Here is a 25,210-nt window from a genome sequence, read left to right as displayed (position 1 = left end):
ATACACTTTGGAGCATAAGAGGCCATTTATCTTTTGGCCATATGGAGCTCTCAGCAACCTTTTCAAAGTTGAAAATATGTATCTATATCTCCCTCATCAAAAGGAGGAACTAGATTTACCTCTCTACTAGCCAAAAACCTCTCCCCAGGAGTTACAGCCTCAATTCTCTTACTTCTCTCCATCTCAATTTTTAACTTCTCTAATTGAAACAGTCTGTCACTTTCAATCTTTTCGAAGTCATATTTTCTTTGTCCTTCAACTTCCTCTGCCTCGCATATCCTCTGTTTTTCAGCCTCTTTTTAGTTTTTCAGTTTGGTCTGCAACTCAAAATTCCGTTTCTTCTTCCATCCTCAATTTCTCCAATTGCAACTCAACAGATCTCTCTGGAAAATTTTCTAAGTCTTTCTCAACAAATTTTCCCTCACCTATATAATATTTCACTATAATCCTCTGTATTTGTATTTTCCTCATCCAATGCTTGAGTTCAGTCAGTTTTAATGCCTTAGAAATAACTACTAGTTCTTCTTTTCTCTTGCTCTTCAGCACTGCAGGTATCAACATTCATTGCTGCATTTGAGCATGAGCAATTTAGAAAAATATTTTAAAAATACAAGAGGTCTCCATCAGGTCTGGAGATTTACCTGAGTATAAAGAAGAAATCACAAAAAGTATTTCCTCTTGGAAAATAGGTGCCTCCAGGCTCTTTAGGTTTATTCTAAGAAAGCGTAGGAAATTTAGGCGATCTAAAAAGTCCATCATTAAACTATGATCATTGTTAGATTCAGAAGTATATAGTCTTGATTAAAATTCTCTAAAGCTATCATTAATTTTAGAATGATCTGTAATGTCCATACTGACATCCATCTTAATCTTAGTCATTTGTCTCTTAGCAGCCATTCCTTTCAATTGGTTGCCAAAAGCTTACCGATTTTTTTCACCATAAATGTAAAAGTGACTTTTATTTCTCAAAGATCAAACTTAATCTTAAATTCAACTCTCTTTTTATGTAATTCACAATTTTTAAACTTGCACATTTGTTTAATCTCATTGATTAAATCTAATCTTTCCTTATGAGTCTTCTTCTTTAAATTAGCTATATAAGAGATAATTTGTTCTTTAAGATATGCTTTCATAGTGTCCAAATCAAGATAGAAACTGTTGAAGAATTTGTATTAAAGAAAGAAATAATTTAGTCATCCATAAAGTTCAAAAAAATCATTATCTGAAAGTAAGGTAGAATTAAAATGCCAGTGCCTCTTCATAGAAGGAGAGTGAGGAAAATCCAAAGACAAAATAACAGGAGCATGGTCAGATATCACTATTCCTTGATATGTACAAGATTTGGCCAATGCAACCAATTGATTATCTATTAAAAAATAATAAATCCGAGAATAAGAATGGTGAACACAAGAGAAAAATGAGGACTGTTAGGATTTTTTAAAAAAAGCCAAACATCTGAAATACCAAAATTTGTTAAAAAGAATGAATTACAGCAGCAGATTTACTCAAAGAGGCAGGTTTAGGGGATGAATGGTCCAGAACTGTATTTAGTCAAAAGTTAAAAGCTCCCCTCAACACCAATGAGTAAAGATTTAAATTTGGTGGGGCTGAACAAAAATCTTTCAAAAAATTCCTGATCATCAGTGTTAGGGGCATATACATTAGAAAAAAAACTACAATTTGAACTATATAATAAAACAGCCATATTTATCTGAAAGAGTGTCAAGATGTACAAAAGAGATGTTCAGGTTAATTAAAATAGAAACTCCCCTGACCTTGGCATCAGAAGAAGAATGAAATCATTGTCCTTTCCATTTTGAAAAAAGTCTGGCATTATCACAATTTCTCATATTAGTTTCTTGAAGAAAAATAATTTCCACCTTTAGATGTCTGACATGAGCAAACACACTTTTGCATTTAATTGTACTATTTAACCCTTTAATGTTCCAAGAGACAAGTCTGGTTAATTAATCATGAGTCTTAATTAATGTTATGAAAACAATCTCCAAGCAATCACCTTCAATCCACGCAGTAACACAGTTTGTGTAAACCATGAAGTCAAACAACCTTGCAATCTCTGCTCCTTTTCCCCCAAACACCCACCCTGCCACCCCAAACCTCCCAGCACTGAAAGTTGCTAAACACAGGAAAAAGCTCAAAAAATACATTTTATAACCTTACACATCTGCTGAAGATTCTTAGTATAGCTCCTTATTATAAAAAAGTAATTACTAATTTTTCCCAGACAATGAAAAATTATATAAAAGAACATTTAACTAAAGTGAAAATTAAAGTTTGCAGCAAAGAAACACAACAGAAGCACATGTATAAATGTGCATTCCCTTCACACTATCAGTAGAAAAAAAAAACCCAAATATAAGCTGATGCATTAAATTAATCAAAACATCTAGACCAGGGGAGTCAAACTCAAATTCACGGAGGGCCAAAATTAAAAACTTGGACTAAGTCGAGGGCCAAACTAAATATTTATTGAAAATTTTCAACAACATCTGCATGTTTTCTCTTCTTTCAACATATGTAATGTTAAACTTTTGCTTATTAAAATAAATGTTTAATAATAGTTTTGGTTAAACTCTTTCCAGAAGAAGCATTAACAAATGAGAAATAAAATATTCAATAAATAATATTTCTCTATAGCCTTTAAGCTCCTTTTAAATGTATTTTTTTTCACAAGTCAAAAAAATAACAACTTGCTTCAATGAAAATCCAATCTTTCAACTCTGAACAGTCCAAAGTTAACCAAAGAAAATATTAATCCAAGCTTAGCTTGCTACACTGTGATTTACTCTGATGCACCTGGGTCTAAACCTTGGCATCTCTTCTTAGATGCAAGTTCATCAAACTCTGAGGTCAGAGTTTGCCTCCCACCTGTCTTGAAAGGTCCTGTTTTCTGTCTTTCGTTTGGCCATTTTTCGTAAGGGGTTTATGACATGTGAGTTCGGCGACAGGTCGCAGATACTAATGAAAGTAAAGAGAGGAGGTGGGGGCGATTAGCGGGCTGACGCCAATGCATTTGCAAAGCATTCTGGGATTTGTAGTATTAGCTGTCCATGTCCTATACTGGTGCGGCAGCCAGCAGGCCAGCTCTAATACAAATTTGATATGATCTTGCGGGCCAAATATAATTATATTGCGGGCCAAATTTGGCCCGCGGGCCTGAGTTTGACATGTGTGATCTAGACAGTGAGCATTCAAATACCATATCATTAATTTAAAGACCGCAAAAGATAAAAATCCACATTACTTTTCAAGCTCAATAATTCATTCATCTAAAACCTATATTTGATTAATATAAGATTTTCAACACTTTATAGACTATGCATATTATTCTAATGTTGGTCCTATTTTCCCATGATTGCTTAATGTACTAAGCGCACAACCCTATTTTCCCATGAGCAGATAATAAACTACACTCACTGTATCACGTGCTACTGATAAATGAATAACCAAAATAGGTAATTACTGTCAACACTAATAAAGTAAAATTAATATATTCCATTTTAATCTTTGCTGTCAAAAGAAAAACAAAATAAGCTATTTTTAAAAATTAAAAAAATAAAATCATTAAATCATATAGCGATCAAAACATTACCCCTTCAATGAACAAAAAAGAGAACAGCCAAATTTCCTCCTCTCAAAATAGAACAAAGAAAAACCTTCAGAATAGAAAAAACTTCAGACACTAGTAGCTCATATTAGACTTTAAATTGAAGGAGATTCATTTAAAATTTTACATGCCTCTCCCACGAATTTAAAAAGTTCCTTGTGAATGCCTTCAAAAGCAATCTGCAGACAAGATGGATATAATAAGGCAGGTTTGAATCCTTTCTTGTACAGCTCAGACATGACTTCTTTATATTCTTTTTGCATAATATCCATAACTTCATGACAGTGCTCTTCAATGATTATAATTTGTTGCCCATGGAAATTCAGATTTCTTCTCCGACGAGTCTCAGGGATAACACTTTTTTACTTGGTAACAATGAAACAGGAGGATTACCGAACGTGAGCGGTGTCCCGGGGTCAGCTTGGGAGCTAAGGATCAACAAGCTCTGTCAAGCTCATGCTTCTTTGGGAAAAAAAAAGCTCCCTTCCAAAATCCTCCATCGGTAAATTTGAAAAGAAGTCGGGTAGCTGGCCACTTTCTGTGTCCTCTTTTAAGCCCAAGATCTGTATGTTTTGATGCCTGCTTCTACTCTCTAAATCAACCACTTTCAAAGCTAACTTGAAGTTGTTAGCAGACAAATCAGAACAAATAGATTCAAGCTTGTTAAAATGCTCATTAACTAATTCCAAACCAGCCTCCACAACTCCAAATTGATCATCAATTGCTGATACTGACTGTACTGTGGTGGGCTGCGGCGATCAAGCTGGCGTTCCGGGTGGCGAGCGCACCTAAAAGCCAGCAGACCACGCAGCCGTACAGGCCCTAGCAAGCAAACCGGCAGACGAATGGCAAGGGCAGTGTAAGGGCCAGCGACCCCAAAATGGCACTGGCCCCACTGCACAGACAACAGACAGGGACAGTGCGTGAGAAAGAAGGTATTGTCATGCAAGAAGGTACCTGCACGCAGGAAACCAGCTTTTGTTAAGTGGGGTGTTACATCAGCAATTGGGGCAAATGGCGGGAAAACGAGGTATAAAAGTCAGGCTTGAGCGCTAATAAAACACAGAGCTTAATCTGACTACCCTCGTGAGTGAGTCTTTCTTTCAGTAGTGCGTGGCTACAGTACAACCTTTTCACATGCAGATTTAATTTCCCATTGAGTTTCTTTTACCATTGCAATTATATCTCATGTATGTTTGTTCAACATGTCAGAAATGGAGTTTGCAGTCAAGGATGGTATATCTTCCTCTTTTTTGCTGTTTTATTGCAGATTTAGCTCTTCTAGTAGCAGCCGTTTTGAAAGACATCAATACTAGTGAACAGGCAAAGTATGTAGCACTTTGGTTAAAAATTAAAGATGCATGAATGGGAAAAAGTTTCAAAACAAACTGGAGAACCAAACTACTGCTGCTATGCCATGCAATGGCACTGGAATCTGCTTCTAAATAAAATGTACGTTTAAAAAATTGAAACACCACCAAATGCTCATGCTTCCCTCACAGCTACAATTCTTTAATCAGAGCAGAACAGTCCTACATCTTCTTCACACCATCTCTTTCCTGCAATGTGGTGACCTGTGGTCTAACTAATGTAGTTTCTTACATTCTGTATCGTAGCAAAAAGAAAGCACCCAAACATATGCTTTAATCACCTTCTCTACCTTTCCTGCTACCATTATGGATAAACATATTCCTGAGGTGAAAGTGGGACCTGCTGATACCCATCCATAGCTATAAAACCTCAATGTGCCCTCAAAGACCCAAACTAGATTTCCCAAATTGTGCCCTCTCGGTTGATAACACAATTTTACTCCCACTTCACAAGGTTAAATGGACCAAGTTTTCTGAATCACATTGTATGCCACTTGAGAGAAGCAACAAGATGCAATGAAGCACCTCAATAAATCTGTAGAATGCCACATCACAATTCTCACAGATAATCATTAAAGAAAACAATGAAGACAACCAAACTTCTTCTGATATAGAACTTGGATAGCACAGACTTGGGAAAGGAAAATAATGGATAAATAACACAGTTGAACTGGGTTATAAACAATTATAAGCATTATTTTTTGCAAAGGATTTATCATCACTCAGGAGATTAGCATTCAATTAAACAATGACTAATATTGATTTCTTCTGTGCAAAGACAATCTCCCAAATAATTAATATTATTCAAAGATCATGATGGCTATTTTAGAGCTCTATCTCAAACCCCACTCTCAAAAGTATCTATTCTGGATCTCCTACAGTTCACCTTTCCACTACCAGATCCAGCAACATTATCACTTTCCTGTGCAAGTATGGAGAATGTAACACCTGACCATTCATCTTCTCCCATTCTTTGATCAATAAATTTAAATGTGTATTTAACAGAAGTTTTGATAGACGGTTCAACTTGAAACATTAATTCTTGTTCCCTCTTCATATATGCTGTCTGACCTGAACATTGCTGCTATTTATTTCCCTTTATTTTTAAGATTTTCGTTACCTACAGTAGTTCCTTTCCAATTAGCGTATTCTTCAACTGAAATAATGTATTCACAGTTCATAATGCTATTTCTTTTACACTGCAAAAATTAGTTCAGATGTTGAGACTGTTTTCTTGATACGCCACTCTTGAATTTTCAATTCAATTTCCATGTGCAATGAGTCCACAATAAACACATTTCACAAAAACACAGATATGCTACAGGAACTCAGGTCTCGCAGCATCCATAGGAGGTAAAGATATACAAATTATATTTTGGGCCTGAGCCCTTCTTCACAGTTTAATGACTATGGGACATTGAGCATTTTTTTTTTAATATATATACACATAATCACAATTTGCCCTTATAACTTCAAAAAATGAAGTACTCTCAAAGTGTGATTGTAGCAACGACAGCCTTACAAACCAAAATTCACCCAAAAGTATAGAAAAGACTCAGTAAACACCAATGAGATCATTTAGATATACAGCGTAGTAACAGGCCATTTTGGCCCACGAGTCCGTGCTGCCCAATTTACACCCAAAATACCCACACCCCTGGCATGTTTTGAATGGTGGGAGAAAACCTGAGTTGCCGGGAAAAACCCACACAGACATGGGGAAAATGTACAAACTCCTTACAGACAGCACGGGATTCAAATCCAGGTCCCAATTGCTGGGGCTATAAGGTGTTGCACTAACCACTACGCCAACCATGCCACTTGTGGTTTCATAATCAGATAATTCTCTTAACTATTAATTGAGAAGTATATCAGCTTGCTCAATTATTCAGTTGAACAGAATCTCCAATCTTGAGACTCACAAGCAATTCTTGTACAGGTGAATTCTCAGGCTCTGCAACTTTAAACTTTTTTCAGTTACTCAGTCATTTTTTGCTGTCTCCTGGATTAAGCGATTTCATAACTCAAGATTGACCCAAAGCGCTGAACACCTCTCTGCCTCCACAGATATTGCGTGATTCTGAATTCCTCCAGCGATTTGTGATGTACCTAATCTGCTTTCCTCTGGATATGGTCAGAACAAAGTTATTGTAATAAAATCTGACCAATGTTGTCAGCTAACTTTCTCTATTTATGGGACTATGGATATTCCCTCTTCCCTGGGTCGCATCTGTCACATTTGTGGCCCGAAAGTGGAAGTTAATAAAACATCGAACGCAAGTTTTATCAGGTAAACTTCTCAGTGTCTTTATTTTCCAGTTTCCTTTGTTCTCCTGCTTGTGCTCTTATCTCTCTCTCATACCACGTGACTTCCGGTACATCTCATACATATTCATTATCATGACATCCCTCCTTTAATCAGAAATAAACTTTACCTTCACTTACCAATATCCCTCGGAAACCTACAAACATCGTAACTAATGGTAATACGATAACTCAACTACATAAAATTTACTTCCTACAGCACTCATACATGCACTTTATGATATAAGATTAAAATACTGTCCCAAAGTTCTTATTAAAACTATGGCACAAAGTCTTCGTATCGTTTGGGCGCTTTCCGGTTTCATTTTGGCCTGCCTGCGATATTGTCGTCGCTTCTCGGTTGTTCACTCTCAGCGTCGGAAATACTGCTCGCCACGGCGCTCTAGTCACTTCATCAGGAGTGCTGGTAACTGCCTCTGGAACATCATCAGGTCTCTCAGTTTCAGCATCTCGTATTGGCCTTTCAACCTCTTCGCTCGATGTATCTCTGGACTGGTACCTTTTTACACCTGATACATTTCTCTTACACAGGACTCCAGTCGGAGACTTGACTGTCACCATACTGCCACTTGGATACGACAGTATAGGGTTGATGGTAATAAGGTGTGTCTAGCTTACCACCAGTTTCATGCCTCACTAGAACATTGTCACCTGGCATGATGTCTGAGTACTTGGCTCCACGTTTCGAATCTATGTACAGCTTTGCTGCACCTTTCTTTTCAGCATTGTGGTCCCTCATCTCCTGGTCGTCTCGGATTTCCTTTATTTCTGGCATTTTTGTGCGGATTTTTCTCCCAAAAAATGCTTCTGCAGGACTTTTTCCAGTGGATTACTCCTACTTGTGATTTGACATCCGTGACAATTTTTAACAAATTTCTCTGCGTCTTTATCACAACCTGGCCACCATACCTTGGTCCTGAGGTTTTGCTTGGTACCAACAATGCCTAGGTGTCCTTCATGCGCTAAGGATACGATCTTCGGTCTCAATCTTTGCGGTATCACCAATCTGCAACCTCTCAATACACATTGTCCGATGCGACAAAGTTCGTCTCTAATGGGAATGTAAGCCTTGTGAGTACACTTGTCCCATTGTCCACTCTGTATGCATTCTCTTACTTCCATGAGTTCTGGATCACGTTCGGATTCTCTCTCGACTTCCTTTGTAGTCACAGCTTTCGGTGTCGACTGAATAGCTACGAAGCGTACAAAGCTCTCTGTTTCTGTTCCCAATTCTGACTTGGAATGTGGACCTCCATCCTTCACCAATCTGGACAGCGGATCTGCAATGTTTGCTTTCCCTGTAATGTGGATTACTTTATATTTGTAGGGTTGTAGTCTGAGTACCCATCTCTCTATTCTGGCACATGGTTTGGATCTAGGTGCATAGATCACCTCTAATGGCTTATGATCTGTGATGAGTTCAAATTCAATGCCGTATAAATATGCATGGAACCTCTCACAGGCCCATACAAGTCCGAGTGCTTCTTTCTCTGTCTGAGAGTATCTTCTTTCCACATCTGATAACGATCTGCTGGCATAGGCAATGATTCTTGGTCCTCCATCTGGACCAACGCGACTCCTAAACCAACCGGGCTGGCATCCGCTATGACTTTGGTTGATGCCGCCGGATCGTAATATCCAAGAGTTTTTGCATCTGTCAGGCTTTGCTTCAGTGCTGTGAACGCTTTCTTCTGCTCAGAGCCAAAATGAAATGGTACTCCTTTCCTGGTTAGTTTCCTTAGTGGTTCTGCCACTGTAGTGAAATTAGGAATGAACTTTGCACAAAAATTAACCAATCCCAGGAAACTCCTCACCTCTGTTGCGTTCTGAGGTGCACGTGCCTCTGCAATAGCTTTCACCTTGGCCTCTGCAGGGTTTAGTCCTTCCCGTGTAAGTCTGTGTCCCATGAAGTCCATTTCTGACACACCGAACTGGCACTTGTTTCCATTCACGGTAAGGCCTGCTTCCTGTAGTCTAGATAGTACACGCCTCAACTGTTTGTCATGCTCTTCCTTCGTTGGTGCATGGACTATGATGTCGTCAGAAATGTTGGCAACTCCAGGAATGCCTTGAATCACTCGATGGATTTCATACTGGTAGATCTCCGAAGCTGCATTAATTCCAAATGATAGTCTCTTGTAACGATACAATCCACAGTGAGTCACAAATGTAGTTACATCTCGGGAACCTGGATCCAGCTCTAATTGATGATAGCCCCATTTCAGATCAATTTTTGAGAATACCTTGCTGGTAGTTAGTTCTTGAAGTATTTCCTCCACTGTTGGTATAGGATGTCGTTCTCTAATTATAGCTTCATTGGCCATTCTCATGTCAACACATAGTCTTATGTCACCCTTTGGTTTGGGCACAATCACTACGGGACTGACCCATTGTGTCGAATGTTCCACCGGTTCAATAATGTCTTGTTCGATCAATTCTTTAATTTTGGCTTCGACTTTCCCACGAAGTTCAAACGGAGTTCGGCGCATTGGTTGTGCCTTGCGTTTGACCGTTTCATCTACCGCTAGCTTCAATTGTCGACCTTTCAGCTTTCCTACTCCTTGGAAGACTGCGGAGAATTCTTGCTTCATATCCTCGTATGACTGAATTGAATTGACACAAGCTCCAATATGAAGTATTGCCAGGTCTTGCGCTGTGCTTCTACTCAGCAATGGTTCTCCCCTCTCTTCTATGACCATAAACTCTGCTTCGGTGTATTATCTCCAGCTTCAACAGTTGCAGTAAAACATCCAATGGTCTGCAATGGCTTGGTTGCTGTGTATGGATATAGTTTCTTGGAACACTTCTTTGAGGTACAGATGATCTTTTTCCTTTTCAACTTCTCCCATAAATGTCGATCAATCGCATTACTGTCACTGCCTGAGTCTACAATGACCTGCACTGTTACTCCACCAATGATCACTGGGACCTTCTCATGATGTACATCATTCAACGTAAATTGGTAACAACTCTGTCCCTCCTGGGTATCATCATCGTCACCGTCTATCTGGTGAATGGTATCTTTCTTTCCAGGATACTTTCCTTTCCCCCAGGCTTTGCCTTTGGTAGTTGTACTCTTCCTCTTCTGGTCTGCATTGGACTTGCTTTTGCACTTCTTTGCAAAGTGGTCCTTACCTCCACACTTTCTGCAAACTTTGCCTTTGGCCGGGCAATATGGGTCTTTTCCAAAGTGACCTCGGTTTCAACATCGATAACACTCCACGTCCTGTGTCGACGTATATCTTGGCTGGTTATGGCGATGTGAGAGCCTCTTAATTTGCTGGCTTGAGTTGTCTTTCAGGGTCATGGTATGAAATTGCCCTTCAACAGCCTCTAATGCAGCAGCAATGGCTAAAGCATCGGTGAGTTCCAACTCACTCCCTCTTTCCAGTAGACGTCTTCTGAGTTTATCTGATCTGCAGTGCTGTACGACTTGATCCAATAATTGGTTGTCCAAATCAGCTGGCATGTAATTGCATCCAACAGCTAGCTGGCGTAGTCTCGTCACGTACTGAGCAATTGTCTGGCCATCTTCTTGTCTCGTTCTCCGAAACAAATGGCATTGAAATGTAGCATTCGGTGTCACTACATAGTGTGCATTTAACGCATCTACCGATTTCCGGTACTCATCCTTTCTTCCAGTATTCAAAAGTGTCTTAAATGTTTCCCGAACTGCGGGTCCAGCAGTGAAAAGAAGTAACGCCCTCCTCTGAGCTTTTTGTTCAACCGTACCAGTATCTAGAAATAGGCCACGACTGTCGGCGTAGGATTCAAATTCTTCCAGCCATGCCTTCCACTTCACACTTACAGTGCTTGCATCACCCGTTGGGTCAAAATGAGCAATTCCACTATGTGTTAGAAAGTCACAGTTTGCACCAGCCATGAGGAAATATTCCAGCCCCAAAAGTACTGAGTCAAAGAGAAAATTCTTATCACCTTGAAGTTCTCTTTAATCCTCTGTAATCTTCTTTAGTCGCTAATTTTCTTCAAGCTTCTTTCATCCTCGTCGCCAATGTCACATTTGTGGCCCGAAATGTGAAGTTAATAAAACATCGAACGCAAGTTTTATCAGGTAAACTTCTCAGTGTCTTTATTTTCCAGTTTCCTTTGTTCTCCTGCTTGTGCTCTTATCTCTCTCTCATACCACGTGACTTCCGGTACATCTCATACATATTCATTATCATGAGAGCATCCACAGCAATTTTTTATTCCTCTAAAATTTCCTTCCATTATGTAATACAAGTAACCATCTCATTATTGAACAACTTCTTTCTCTTTTCAATAACTTCAAAACTGTATCATTCACCAAATCATTCATCTTCCTGCTCAATTCCAAGTCTATTAAACTAGTTAGTCATGCTTAACAATTTTTATTAAAAGGACTCAAATTCATTTATTAAAAGAATCAAAATATTTGGGTCAAAGAGAAACTGTAGAGTTAGAAAGAGTTGACTTTTATTTTTTGACCTTTTGTCACAAATCAGCAAACATTGGAAATAAAATAAGCTCTATAGAAGGTATAATGCTCATAGTTCAAATTTATTCACAGAGTACATCACATAAAACCGAGATTATTTTTCCTGTCGGCTAGGCAAAATTACTACCTATCAGTCGTGTAAATGTACTCAAGAAAAATAAACATATAAAAAATACAAATGCAAAGAACGAAATATAAAGATCTGAAAATAAACAAAATAATATTCAGTAACGCATAATGTGCAAAGTAGGAGTCCTTAAATGAATTCCTGATTGAGTCTGTGGTTTAGGAATCTGATAATAGAGGGATAGCAACTGTTCTTGAACCTGGTGGTGCGAGTCTTGTGGCACCTAGACCTCTTTCCTGATGACAGCAGCAAGATCAGAGCATGTCCCAAGTGGTGTGGATTCTCGATGATGACTGCTGTTGTTCGACAGCAGCGTTCCATATAGATCTTTTCAATGGTGCGGAGCATTCTGCCTATGATGTATTGGGCTGTGTCCACTACCACTGGTAGGACTTTCCCATACAAAGGGAATGTCTATCATAGGGTGCAGAGCAAATGAGAGAGAGGTGAACGTGAACATTTCACTACTTTTAATGTCAATTTCCACACAAAATTTTCATATGATCCACTTTCAACTAACTATAGTGTTCTATGACAGACAGTTCCAGAGGATTAAACTCTCAGCAAAGAAACTTCGGTCCCAAATGGTTTATCTCATTCCATGAAATTGTAACCCTGCCTGGCTCCAGTCAGGTGAAAACATCCTCCTTGAATCTAGCCTGTGGAGTTGCTTTCAACTCCCTCAGTGGTGGTCAACATGCTCCAAAACCTGGGCCTCTGGACTCACTTCTGCGACTGAATCTTTGATTCTATGGATGAATCTCAGTGGAAAACCATAGTTGGAAGCGTCTCATACTCACTGACAATCAACACAGACTCATCTCAAGAATGGGTCCTTAGCCCACTGCACGACTCACTCTACGTGACTGTGTGGCGAGGCACAATCACAAAGAAGGCTCGACAGACACAATATTTCGTTAGGAGTTTGAGCAGATTTGATATCCCACCAAAGAGACTTGCAAATTTCTACAGGTGTACCACAGAGAACATTCTGACTGGTTGCATCACTGTCTGGTATGGAGGTGCCAATGCAGAGCCAGGAAAGGACTATAAAGTAGTGAACTCGGCCCATGCCATCGTGGGCATCAGTTTCAACTCCATTGAGGGGATGCACAAGAAAGCAGTCTCTAATCTTCAAGGACCCTCACCACCCAGGCCATACCCATTTCACCCTGCTACCATCAGGAAAGATGTACAGGAGCCTGAAGACAGACACCCAATGTCACAAGGACAGTTTATTTCCCTCTGCCATCAGATTTCTGAATGAACCACAGACACTACCTCATTTTCTCGCAGTTTTTAAAAATAAAATGCAATTTATAGCAATATTAGCACTTTAACGCTGTCATCAAACAAATTTCATGACACGTTCATAACAATAAATTCCAATTCTGAGCTTTGCTTCATATGATGGGAGTACAAGAACATCCAGGTCCTGATTTACATCAGCATTTCGCAATCCATCACCTTTTAAAGGATACTCCCTACTTTCCCAACCAAAATGTGTCCTGCACATGCCTTGATGTTGTGGCGGTGCACTCTCTCATGGCGAACCGGCCCCGCGTGTAATGCCATGTGGCGCTGTCAGGGTTTCTCCCTGCCTCAAGTCTCCTGCCCAGCCAGTCTTCTGTGTGCTCCAGGTACACAAGTGCTCAAAATCATCTCAATGCTCCCTCTCCACATGCTCCAGAGATTCCTAGGAGTCAGTGGGGACACTGCATTATTTTAAAGAAGTTTTAAGCACATCCTTTAATATTGTCCTCCGTCTGTCTTGTAACCTCTTCCCATACCAGAGTTTGAAAGAGCGTCTGTTTTGATATTTGGTGCCAGGGACGCTAACATTTTGCCAAAGCTGAGGATGTTAGCCTGCAATCGGATCATGAAGTTTGTTGTTTGTTTCCCCAGTGAATTTGGAGGATTTGGTGGTATTTGCCCTCTCATTCAGCTTGCTTAAAATGTCTTGAGACTGTATCCTCATCACAACCCACAATCTCACCCTGATAGAAATAGGAAATACAAGTTGTTTCATCCAAATCATGGTTAATAAGTTATGACCAAGGTCTGGAATACTTATCGGTGCAAAAATAAACATTCATTCCAAATGCAAACCACTTTAATTCCATATCACATTCCCACACCGACATCTGTCCATGGCATCATGCATTGCCAAACCAAAGCTACCTGCAAATTGAAGGAAAAACACTACATTCCATCTAAGCACTCTCCAACCAGATGGGATTAACGTTGATTTCTTCAGTTTGTTAATCTCTCACTCTCTTGTTCTCTACCCCTCTGTTTCCTTTCCTCCAGCTCACCACCCACTTCCCTCTCCATTCAGAGAGCCATCCCCTCCCCAAGCACCTCAGATTCTTCTCTTCTGCCCTCCCACTCATACCAACCTCTTGCCTGATTCCTGAGTTGCTTAATGGCTCAACACCATTATTCGCTCAGTGCTGGTCAACAATCTCCAAACCATGACCCTCTGCACTTCTGGATCCTTGACTTCCTCGGAAGACCACAGCCAGTATGAATTGGAAATAACAACTCCTCCTCACTGACGATCAACGCAGGCACATCTCAAGGATGCCCACTGCTCGACTCACTCCACAACCATGATTGTGTGGCTAGAAACAATTCAAATGCTATCTACAAATTTACTGACGATACCACGGTTGTGGGCAGAATCACAGACAGCAATGAGGTAGGGTACAGGAGAGAGATAGATTAACAAATTGAGTAGCGTCACAACAACCTTACACTAAATGCTAGGAAAACCATTGTGGACTTCAGGGGGAAACCAAGAGAACACGAACCAGTCCTCATCGAGGGGTCAACTTCAAATTCCTGGGGGTTAACATTTCCAGAGAACCGGTCCTGGAGTCTCCATGTTGATGCAAGCATGAAGGCTCGCCAGCGGCTATAGTTTGTGAGGAGTTTGAAGAGATTCGGAACGCCACCTGCCACAGGTGTACCATGGAGAGCATTCTGGCTGGATGCATTACTTTCTGGTATGGAAATGCCAAAGGTCAGGAGAAGAAAAACCTCAAAAGGGTGCTAACTCGGCCTGTGACATCATTCACTCCATTGAGGACATCTACAAGAGGCGGTGTCTTAAGAAAGCAGCCTCTATCCTCAAGACCCCCACCACCCAGGCCATGCCCTCTTTGCTACAATCAAGAAAAAATACAAGAGCCTGAAGATGAGCACTCAGCAGCACAAGGACAGGTTCTTCCCCTCTGTTCCTGAATGAACAATGAACCACAGACACTGCCTTACTTTAATTTTTTTTCCTTTCCTTATACTATTTTTATTTATCTTGTCAGGCGGTTGATAGAAATATTTGCTCTGTGACACGCTGCTGCAAAATAACAAATTTCATGACATGTTCATTACAATAAATTGATTCTGTGCTTCTCGCCTTGCCCCTTCTTTTCTCCTCCCCCACCCCCTAAATTTTATTCAGGCACTTGTCTGCTTGCTTTTTGCTTCTACCTTGACAAAGGGCTCAGGGCCAAAACATTGATCATCCTTTCCTGCCATACAGACGCTACGTGACCTGCTGAGTTTCTCCAGCACTTTTGTGTATTGTGCATTTATTCCAACTCAACTTCCTATTAGTCCACAAATTTTCAATCTGTAGAAATACCTAGCACTCACACATGCATTTTAATTTTAATTTTGAACACTAAATTGTCAGCTGGAATTTCTGGAAATCCAAATACACCAAACTGAATGGTTCTCCCTTATCTATTCTACAAGTTACATCAAAAACAAATTTGGTAAAATAAAAAATTAAAAAAAAAAAAAAAAAAAAAAAAAAAATTTGGTAAATTTGCTGTACTCCTTTCCTTTAATAAATCAAGCAGGATGCAGATCAATTGGAAATCTGGGCAGAGTAATGGCAGACAGAGTTTAAGCTGCACTTTGAGAAGTCAAAGTGATAAAGTACATAGTAAAAGGTAGGACTCTTGGGAGAAGTATAGAGGAGTGCAAGTTCATTGCTCCTTCAAAGTGGCGACGACTGGTCGAGTGGTAAAGAAGACTCGTGACACTAGTTTCACTGCACAGAATGTCTAAGCCAGCAGCTCCATAAAACTGGTTACGCCAAATTTGGAGTATAGCATGCAGTTCTGGTCAAATTACACAAGGACATGGAAGGGTGCAGAAGACGTTTATCATAATGTTGCCTGGATTAGAGTATTAGCTATAAAATGCAAGGTATAGATAAGGTGCCCATTCTTCTTTTTCAAAGACTTAAAATATCTAGTACTAGAGGGCATAACTTTAAATTTTATTTAGAGATACCACACAGTGGCAACCCACAAGCCCGAACTGCCCAAGCACACCCCAGTGACCAATTAACCTTCTTAACCTTCTAATCCTGTACGTCTTTGGAATGTGAGAGTAAACTAGTGCACCCAGAGAAAACCCCAGCAGACATGGAGAAAATCCACAAACTTCTTTCTGACAGTGCCAGATTTGAACCCACATCACTGTAATAGTGTTAACTACTACACTAATTGTACCATAAGATGTTTAAGAAGCATTTGGACATGCACATGAAAAAGCAGTAAATGGAGGATATATAGACCATGTGCAATTTAAAATGGTATGAGCAACACAGATATCATGGGGCAAAGGGCCTACTCCAGTGCTGCACTGTTTAGTGTTCAATTTTCTTCCCACCCCACTTCATTCAAGGAAGCACTTCCTCAGTGTCTCCAGTTCTTTCATGTTTGTTCTGAAGATATCACATGGTATGGCATGCAAGATGGATTCTTTTTTCCTTAATTGAGGGACCTCTTCTACAATTCCATGATTTCCTCTTCCATCTCTACCAGCAACATTTTTCATGATACCTTCCTATAAAACCACAAAGGAAGATTGTTCTGGTTGTTGGAGATCAATCACCTCGGCCTGAGGACCACACAGCATAAGATTCTTAGTGTTCTTGGCCTAGCCACCTTCAGATTCTACAGCTGTTTCGATTCCTTTTATTGTAATATCAGTAGAGATGTTCACCAATGACTTGCACAATGATCAGTTCCATTTAATAATTCCCTAACAAACAAAATGTCCCATAGCTGCTTGCAACAAGATCCTGAAAATATCCAGACATGGGTAGATTATTGGGCTAATAACACATGCCACTGTTATGAGGCATATTATATATTAATATCTTTAAAAGAGATAGATTGTGGGAGGTATAGTGTGTAGGTTACTTAAAAAAGACATCTCATGTAAAATGCAAGAGCTATTCATAAGGGGAGACCATGTCCACAGTGACTTTGCAGAAACCTTGAAGAATGCCTAAGGAGACTTCACAAGTTGTGATAATTGGACTGAGACTGTGGAGTAAATGGACTACTGTCTTTAAAGCAACAGATGAACAAGATCAGAAGCTGACTCCGGTGCCGGCAATCTGTCGTTGCAGTTTACTGTTCTAAGAGGGGTCATGTGGTTTTGCAAGCAGAGAGAGGAAAGACAAAAAAGGTTTTGAGAGAGAGAGAGAGAGAGAGAAAAAATTTGGTTCGAGTTCTGCAGTGGCTTTTGGGGCCTGCAACGTGACAAGCTGGCAGCTTGTGAAAGACCCCATGTATTGTGAGTTCTGAGTTCAGCCTGTTGAAAAACCCTTGTAGTCCTTACAAGAGGAAGTGGCTGAAATAAGGGAAACAAGAGGAACTCTGTGGTGACCTGGAAGAGGTAATCATTTGGAAAACCCATGATGGGCAAATTTCTTCAGCAAGATAGTGAAGTGGCTGATCAGAAGGAATCAGTTTGTATTTGTTCAATGAGCAACAAATTTCTCTCTGAAACCAACAAGAACCTTCCTGAGCAGTAACCCTTTAACTTTAAGCACCAGAGCCTGGTGAAAATTTATAAATGTTAAATTCTGTGCACAGTATAAGAATTGCCTGATACCGGTGAACTTGGAGAAGTGAAAAGTGAATGATTGGACAGTGAAACAGAGAACTTTCCTGAACATATACACATTACATACTCACGTACTTAGAATTAAAAGGGGGGTAAGTTAATAGTAATAAGTTAAAGATTGATCCTGCTATTTTCTTTAAAGAAAATTAAAAGCCAACTTTTGTTGAAGTAACCACGTCTTGGTGAATTTCTATTGCTGCTGTGTTTTGGAGTCCTCTGGGCTCGTAACAGTACCAGCTCCTTACAGACAAGCGCAAGATTCTAACCCCGGACCAAATCGCTGGCGCTGTAACAGCATTGTGCTAACTGCTACACCAACCTTTTCCTCTCCGACAGGCCACAGTGAGGATTGATAAGAACATCGCTTCCACAATCTCCAACAGTACCGAATGCACTTTACATCCACGACCGTGTGGCTCATTAAGACTACACCATTGACAAATTCACTGACCATTACCACACCAGTGGGTTGTATAAAAAGAGGCAATGAATCAGCAGATGGGATGGATATTGAAAACTTGGCCAAATGTGCACCAACAATAACCTGGCACTCACTATCACCAAAACCAAGGAGCTGATTGCTGATGCCAGGAAGGGAAAACCAGATGTGTACAATTCAGTGTTCATTGGGAGAATCAGAGGTGGGGAGGGTGAGAAAATTGAGGTTATTGGGAGTCACCATCTCTGAGGATCTTTCCTGAAGCCAACACATGAATGGCATCATGAAGAAAGCACATCGGTGCCTCTACTTCCTCAGGAGTTTGCATGACATCGGAAACTGTGGCAAATTTCTATATATATGTGTGCTGACTGGCTGCATCATGGTCTGGTATAGGGACACCAATACCAATCTCCCCTCCCCCCCCCCCCCCAATGCTGAGCATAACGTCCACCAAAAGGTCATCATGGTCACAGCCCAGGATATGGCAGGCAAACTCCTTCCCATCATCGAGAATATCTACAGGGAACTTTGCCGTTGGAGAGCAGCAGCAACCATCAAGGATCCACGCCAACCAGTGTGCATTCTGTTCTCGCTGCTGCCATCAGGAAAGAGGTGGAGGTGCCACAAGACTCGCACCACCAGCTTTAGGAACAGCTGCTCCCCCCCCTCCACCATCAGACTCCTCAATGACAAACTCTTACTTTTGCGCACTCTAGCTTTTCTTCCCTCTGTACTGCACAGTTGTTTACATTTGTTTATAGGTGTACACATAGTTTTTTTTCCTGCCTGGCCCGCAGGAAAAAAGAATCTCAGTGTTCTATGTGATGTCACGAACGTCCTCTGACAATAACTCTGAAATCTGAATAATGGCTCGAAAGGAGGGTGGACAAAGCTTGTCAGGCAGCTCTTCCAGGACTCATTTTTTCTGAAAAGCACAAAGAAGCTACACCCTGTGCCATTTTCAAAATGCCTTGCATCATCCTGTTAAGTCATAACAATATTGTAAGTTTCAATAAAACTTTCTCTCATTTTTCCAAAACCTCAAGAACATAAACACAATTTCTCCACATCAATCCTGCTGTACCTAGACTATTCTAGTGAATCTTTGCCATACACTTCCCATGGCATGCATATAATTTTAAAGTTAAGAGACCAAACCCTTTCTTAATACTTTAGTTGTGGTTTCACCAAGGCCCCATATAAATGCAAGTGCCTTTGCTCCTGTACATAAATTGTCTTGTAATAAAATCCAACATAACATTTGCTTTCTTAATCGTTTGTTGTATTGCATGTTGTCTTCTGGTGAATTATGCAAAAGGATAGCTAGATCCCTTTCAATACCAATATAACCCAATCCTTACCCTTGATAAACTACAGTCCAACTCCGATTATCCAAAATCAGATTCTCCAAAATCCTCAGGATTTTATACGATTTTTTTTTTATTTGGATAGATGAAGATATCCCAAATAAATCAAAAATCCTCATTTATCTGAATTTTTTGGAACTGAACTGACTGGAGACCTCAGGCTCCTGGCGGCAGTGTCTGACCTCGGGCTCCTGGTGGCAGTGACTCTCAGTGGGGAGGTGTCAGTGATCAGCGGTGGCCAGCATTTTTTGGTGAGAATTAAACATAATTTTAATGCTTTAAAAGCCTTCCCTTTTTGTTTGTTGTTGTACGAACACTGTTACAAGTGATTTGCTGTTGCTCCTGGGATGTTTTTTAAAAAATGACTAGTCCTCCAAAAAAACTGTTTATGTTACATGGCATGTAGCATGTTCTTGCCCATTCCTTTAACTTGTTTGTACATCTCACACTTTGCATCCTCTTCCCTATTCACAATCACACTAAGTTTTGTAACATCAGAAAATTTGACATTTGCTTCCTCATCAAAATGTTGAGAGATCACAAATAATGGTAGTAAAAACACAAGGCTGGTAAAACTCAGCAGGTCACAGTGCATGATTTATAGAGCAAAGCTAAGACACAACCAACATTTTGGGACTGAGCCCTTTATCAAGGTATAAATAAAAAGTAGGCAGGTGCATGAATAAAATGGTTGGGGGGGGGGGAGGCAGAGAAAGAAGAGCACAGGTAAGATGAAATAGGTGAATAAGGGAGGGCACAAGAGAAAACAGATAGAGGGGAGAAGAAAGTTGAGAAATGGAGGAAAGGAGACAGAGGGATAGGGAAGGAGAATGGGGAGTGGTCCTCAACCATTTTCTTTCTAGTCACATACCACCTTAAGTAATTCCTATGCCATTAGTGCTCTGTGATTATTAAGGGATTGCGTAAGGTGGTATGTGAGTGGGAAGGGAAGGTTGAGAATCACTGTTCTAGACACAATTGATGTTGAAATATTTTGCTTGGGAAAATTTTTCCCATTTCCTTTGGAGTTATGAAACTGTGCACATAACGAGTCAATTAGGTACAATTAAAAGTGTTTTCAAACTTTTTTTTCCACCCACATACCACCTTAAGCAATCCCTTACTAATCACAGAGCACCTATGGCATATGGAATACTTAAAGTGGTATGAGAGTAGAAAAGGTTGAGAGCCACTGGTCTAGCAGAAACCAGAGAAGTCAATGTTAATACAATCCGGTTGGAAAGTGCCCAGACAGAATATCAGGTATTGCTCTTCCAATTTATGAGTGGCCCAGGTTTAGTAATGCACAAGGCCATAGACAGACATGACAGCATGGGAGTGGGGGATAGAATTACACTGGTTGGCCTCTGGAAGATTAACGTCATTCATGCAGATTCACAAGTGTTGCTTCACAAATAGACTGTTTGGGGCCATAGGGATCACTCCTTCAGTGACTCCTTTGCCCACTAATCTCCTCCCACTCATCACCCCCTTGGCACCCATCTCTGTGACCACAAGAAGTACCACATTGGCACCCATACTTCCTCCCTCTCCACCATTAGGGGCCCCAAATAGTCCTTTCTAGTGAAGCAACATTGTAGTGCTCGCACTACACAAGCATGTGACAAGCATACCAAAGCCTTGAACTTGAGACTGGTTTATGGCATTGGCCGACATGTTTATATGGGCTCCAGGCGCTGATGTCAGGGCTCCACGTCATCAGAGCGCCATCCTGGGATTGGCCAGCATTCCCTCCAGTTCCCCGCCTTCCCACCTTGCGGGAGGTCACCTGGGACAACGACTGTTGTTGCCCCCAAATCCACTGGGTTACCACCTTTGGCGGCCACTTCCTGGGCCGGTCCATATCTCTGTACACGGGCCACTAACCAAATCTAACCAATTTTTCCACTTCAATTTAATTAAATGGCAGCTTCCTTAAATTCATCATTAGTTAATAGGAAGGGTTAATTTTACTAAGATGAATATATTCCCAAGAATTCAATATTTTTTCAAACTTTACCAATATTATTGCCACAAAAGTTTTTTTTCCCCAAGAATTAAATAAACAGGTAAGAAAATTTCTTTGGAAAGGTAAAATGTCAAGTTTCTAGAAAGATTAACGTGAAAATATGAATTAGGAAGTTTTCAGCTTCCTAACTTTAAGAATTATTATCGTGGCTCAAATGAGATGTTTCACTTTTTTTTTGAAGGAGTAGAAAAACAGGCATGAGTTAAAATAGAATTGGATAAAATAGGTGAGAGATTAGCAGAGGAATTTATATATATGGGATTCAAAATTAATAACAGCTGTTAAAGAGACACCATTGTTGAATCACTTGATGATTGCTTGGAATAAAAATAATGACAAAATTGGAACAAAAAGTATATCGCCTAAGATGCCTTTGATTCAAAATCATCTTATACCTTTTTCAAAGGATAATAGCTTTTTATCTACTTAATTTTGTAAAAGTATTAAAAATATTGAAGACTGTTATGAACAAGGCCAATTTATGTCAACTGAGAAATAAATATGGAATACCTAGTAATACTCCTTTGTGTTATTTTAAATCATATTTAAAGGAAAAGTTAGATCCAGAGATGCAATTACCCATTTGTAATGAGATGGAAACTCTTATTAGGAGAGGAAATATTAGAAATTTACTTCTGCAATATATCTTTTATTACAAACAGGAACTATTAAACGAGGAGTGCATAAATCTTGATAGAAAAGGGAGTTAGAATATTACAACTGATGAGTGAAGATGGTCGGATCTTTGTCAAGATTGAATGACAAATACTATTAATGTAAGATCTAGATTAGTTCAGTATTTTTTTACATTTTTTATTTGATACCAGAATAATTGAATAGAATAAAATCAGATTTGTTAGATTAATGTTTCAGGTGTGGTGAAAAGATAGGTACTTCCTTGCATTCAACTTGGTCATGCCCCAAGGTAAAACCTTTTTAGGTGGATTTAGGGAATTTTTTTTAGAACAAGTTACAGGCACTGCATTTCCATTAAATTCAGATGTATTCCTATTAGGCAATGTAGAAGGAACAAGTCCTAAATTGAAGTTATCAATATATCAAATGAAATTTGTTAAAATAGCATTAGCAGTAGCAAGGTAATGTATTGCAGTGACTTGGAAATCAGATTCACATTTAGGTATAGGTAGATGGAATTCAGAAATTCAAAGCTGCATTCCTTTTAAGAAAATTATAAATAATCTGAGAAATAAAAATGCTACAATTTTGCAAATTTGGAGCCTGTATATGCAAATTTGGGGTATCAGCACATAGAAATGTTCTTCCAGCTTCTTAAGGCCTGTGTCTACCTTTTTTCTTAAATTGACCATATAAACTCTGTTGAAGTCCAGTGTGCTTGGGGAGCGATACTCCAAGCAATCCGTGATACTATATACCTGTTTTTACATATATAGTATATATATATTTTGGAGGGGGGTGCAGTTGGGAGAGGGAGGGTTCATAACCATCATGTAATGAATTAAATTCTCCACAATCTAAATATTTATTGCTTTGTAATAGTTCACCAGTTATATGTAGGATAACATTTAAAAAATTTTTTTAATCATTCTAATTGTTGTGTTCACCTAATGTATTTTCTGGACTGATTCACTAATGAGAATATTTGTTATTCCTGTTATATGGTGGTGTTTGCAAAAAACCAGCTCTCAGAAACAAGATCTTTTGCCACATCAATGCTCATGCTTATTGTATTACTGACATTAACTAATTTTTGTGTTGAAATTACAGTTAATGTCAGTGTTGAAATTACAGTTAAACTTTTAAAAATGAATGATACCAGGCATGTAGAATCCCTGCTTCCTAGTATAACCATTTTTCTTTAAATCGTGTAGTATTTCACTTCTTCCAAAATCAAAGCAGACTCGCTGAAAACAAAATTCGGCGAGCAGCAACCTCCTTTGAAGAAGACGGCAGAGCCCACCTCACTGACAAAAGACAAAGGAGGAAAAACCCAACACCCAACCCCAACCCACCAATTTTCCCCTGCAACCGTGTCTGCCTGTCCCGCATCGGACTTGTCAGCCACCAACGAGCCTGCAGCAGATGTGGACATTACCCCTCCATAAATCTTCGTCCGCCAAGCCAAAGAAGAAGAATCAACTGAGCGAGTTTCCAATCTCAGCACTGCGATTCTCCCCCCAAAGGCGTGATCTGATGTCACCAACCTTCAAATAAGTAGGCTTAAAGCACATAATTCTCAGGAAATCGACTGGGCGATAGGAAATAAGGACAAATTGGATTCCAGTTGAAGTTATCCCTCTCTGTCATCACAAGAAGCCAGCGTGAAGCAAGTTGCATTCAGCATTAGCCACGATCCAAACTGGCAACACACCATTCTTTTCTCTGCTTGGTGCTATCACAACACTTTAAAGAACGGTCCTGAGGCCACCGATTTTTTTTAAATCGTGTCAATTCTTACTCCCCCCCCGCCCGCCCCCCCCCCCCCCCCCCAAAGCCTCTCTCTGTTCTCCTCACCTGTAAAGCCACGGAGGAGAAATCGGGATGCTGCGGAGTGTTTGGGTTCGTCGGAGTGAGTTGGCTCGGGGTGCTGCCGGTGTCCCAGAGACTGGGTGGAGGTTGCTGGAGATGAGGGGGCAGAGGTGGCGGTGGTATGGACGGCGGCGGCGGCGGCGGTGGCGGCGGCGGCGGCGGCGGCTGATGGGCGGGATGGTGCAGGACCGACTGCAACTGCTGCTGATGCATCTGCTGCAGCTGCTGCATCTGCTGGAGATGCTGCTGCCTCAGGGTCTGGAAGCCCGTGCTGGGCGGGGGCGGGGGCAGGCTGGTCGGGCCGACGACCAGGCCCGGGGCCGGTACGCGCGGCCCAGGCAGCAACGGAGGTTGAGCAGTTCCGCCATAATAGGGAAGGTGCGCCCCTCCCCCACCATACCGACCCCACGACGGATACATCGGGTGGGACTCCTCCGCCAGGCACCGTCCACTGACGGATGGGCGTAAAATATGGCGGAGGTGAACACAATTCTGACAGGCAACTCCTGCCGAGTCGGAGCCGAAATATCGACGGCAGGCGGTCAATCGTTCCGACTCTCCTTCATTCTTCCCCGACGGGCGCCATTGCAGACATGCGAAAAAGGAGACGTCATCGCGTCGCGCACGGGCCTGCGTCAGACGCCCGCACCCTGCGCTGAACGCGCCACGAGGGAACTCCTAGTGGCCACCCCCTTTCAATTCACCAGCCTCTGCTGACTGGTCTGGAGAAACAAGGTGGTGCCACAGTGGGTGGTGTTGAGAGAGCAAATTTAACAAGGCACTGTGACCGCTGAAAACTACTTTTAATATGCCTGTCATAATCAATGCCCTGTGCCCGGACCGGAGGACCTCGCTGCCACGTCCCAGCTTGCTTGGCCACGGCACCCGAACCATGGGTGTAAAGGGTGGGGACTGCACTCCACCTAAAAGATCCTTTGCGCAGGCCCGAGGACAGGTCCACGTCCTCCCCCTCAAATGATGCTCACAAACTCAAGCTAGCATG

At 40.8% G+C, this 25,210-nt stretch overlaps 1 protein-coding gene across 2 annotated transcripts in view; it reads right to left on the bottom strand.

Annotated features, from left to right (window-relative positions):
• The window catches only part of ylpm1 (YLP motif containing 1), a 118,597-nt gene extending 93,763 nt beyond the window's left edge, over window positions 1-24,834 (bottom strand). The window contains exon 1 of one of the 2 annotated variants that reach the window (XM_069916107.1): window positions 24,193-24,834. In XM_069916107.1, coding sequence (XP_069772208.1) covers window positions 24,193-24,627 — 435 coding nt within the window. In that variant the 5' untranslated portion in view covers window positions 24,628-24,834. The remainder of the gene's footprint in view (window positions 1-24,192) is intronic. The other variant, XM_069916106.1, reaches the window with a different exon arrangement.
• Window positions 24,835-25,210: the final 376 nt, after the last annotated feature.

The sequence above is a fragment of the Narcine bancroftii genome, chromosome 2 (genome assembly GCF_036971445.1).
Source record: "Narcine bancroftii isolate sNarBan1 chromosome 2, sNarBan1.hap1, whole genome shotgun sequence".
Taxonomy (NCBI): Eukaryota; Metazoa; Chordata; class Chondrichthyes; order Torpediniformes; family Narcinidae; genus Narcine; species Narcine bancroftii.
The sequence above is the reverse complement of the archived record's forward strand: the minus strand, read 5'-3'. Positions and strand labels throughout refer to the sequence as shown.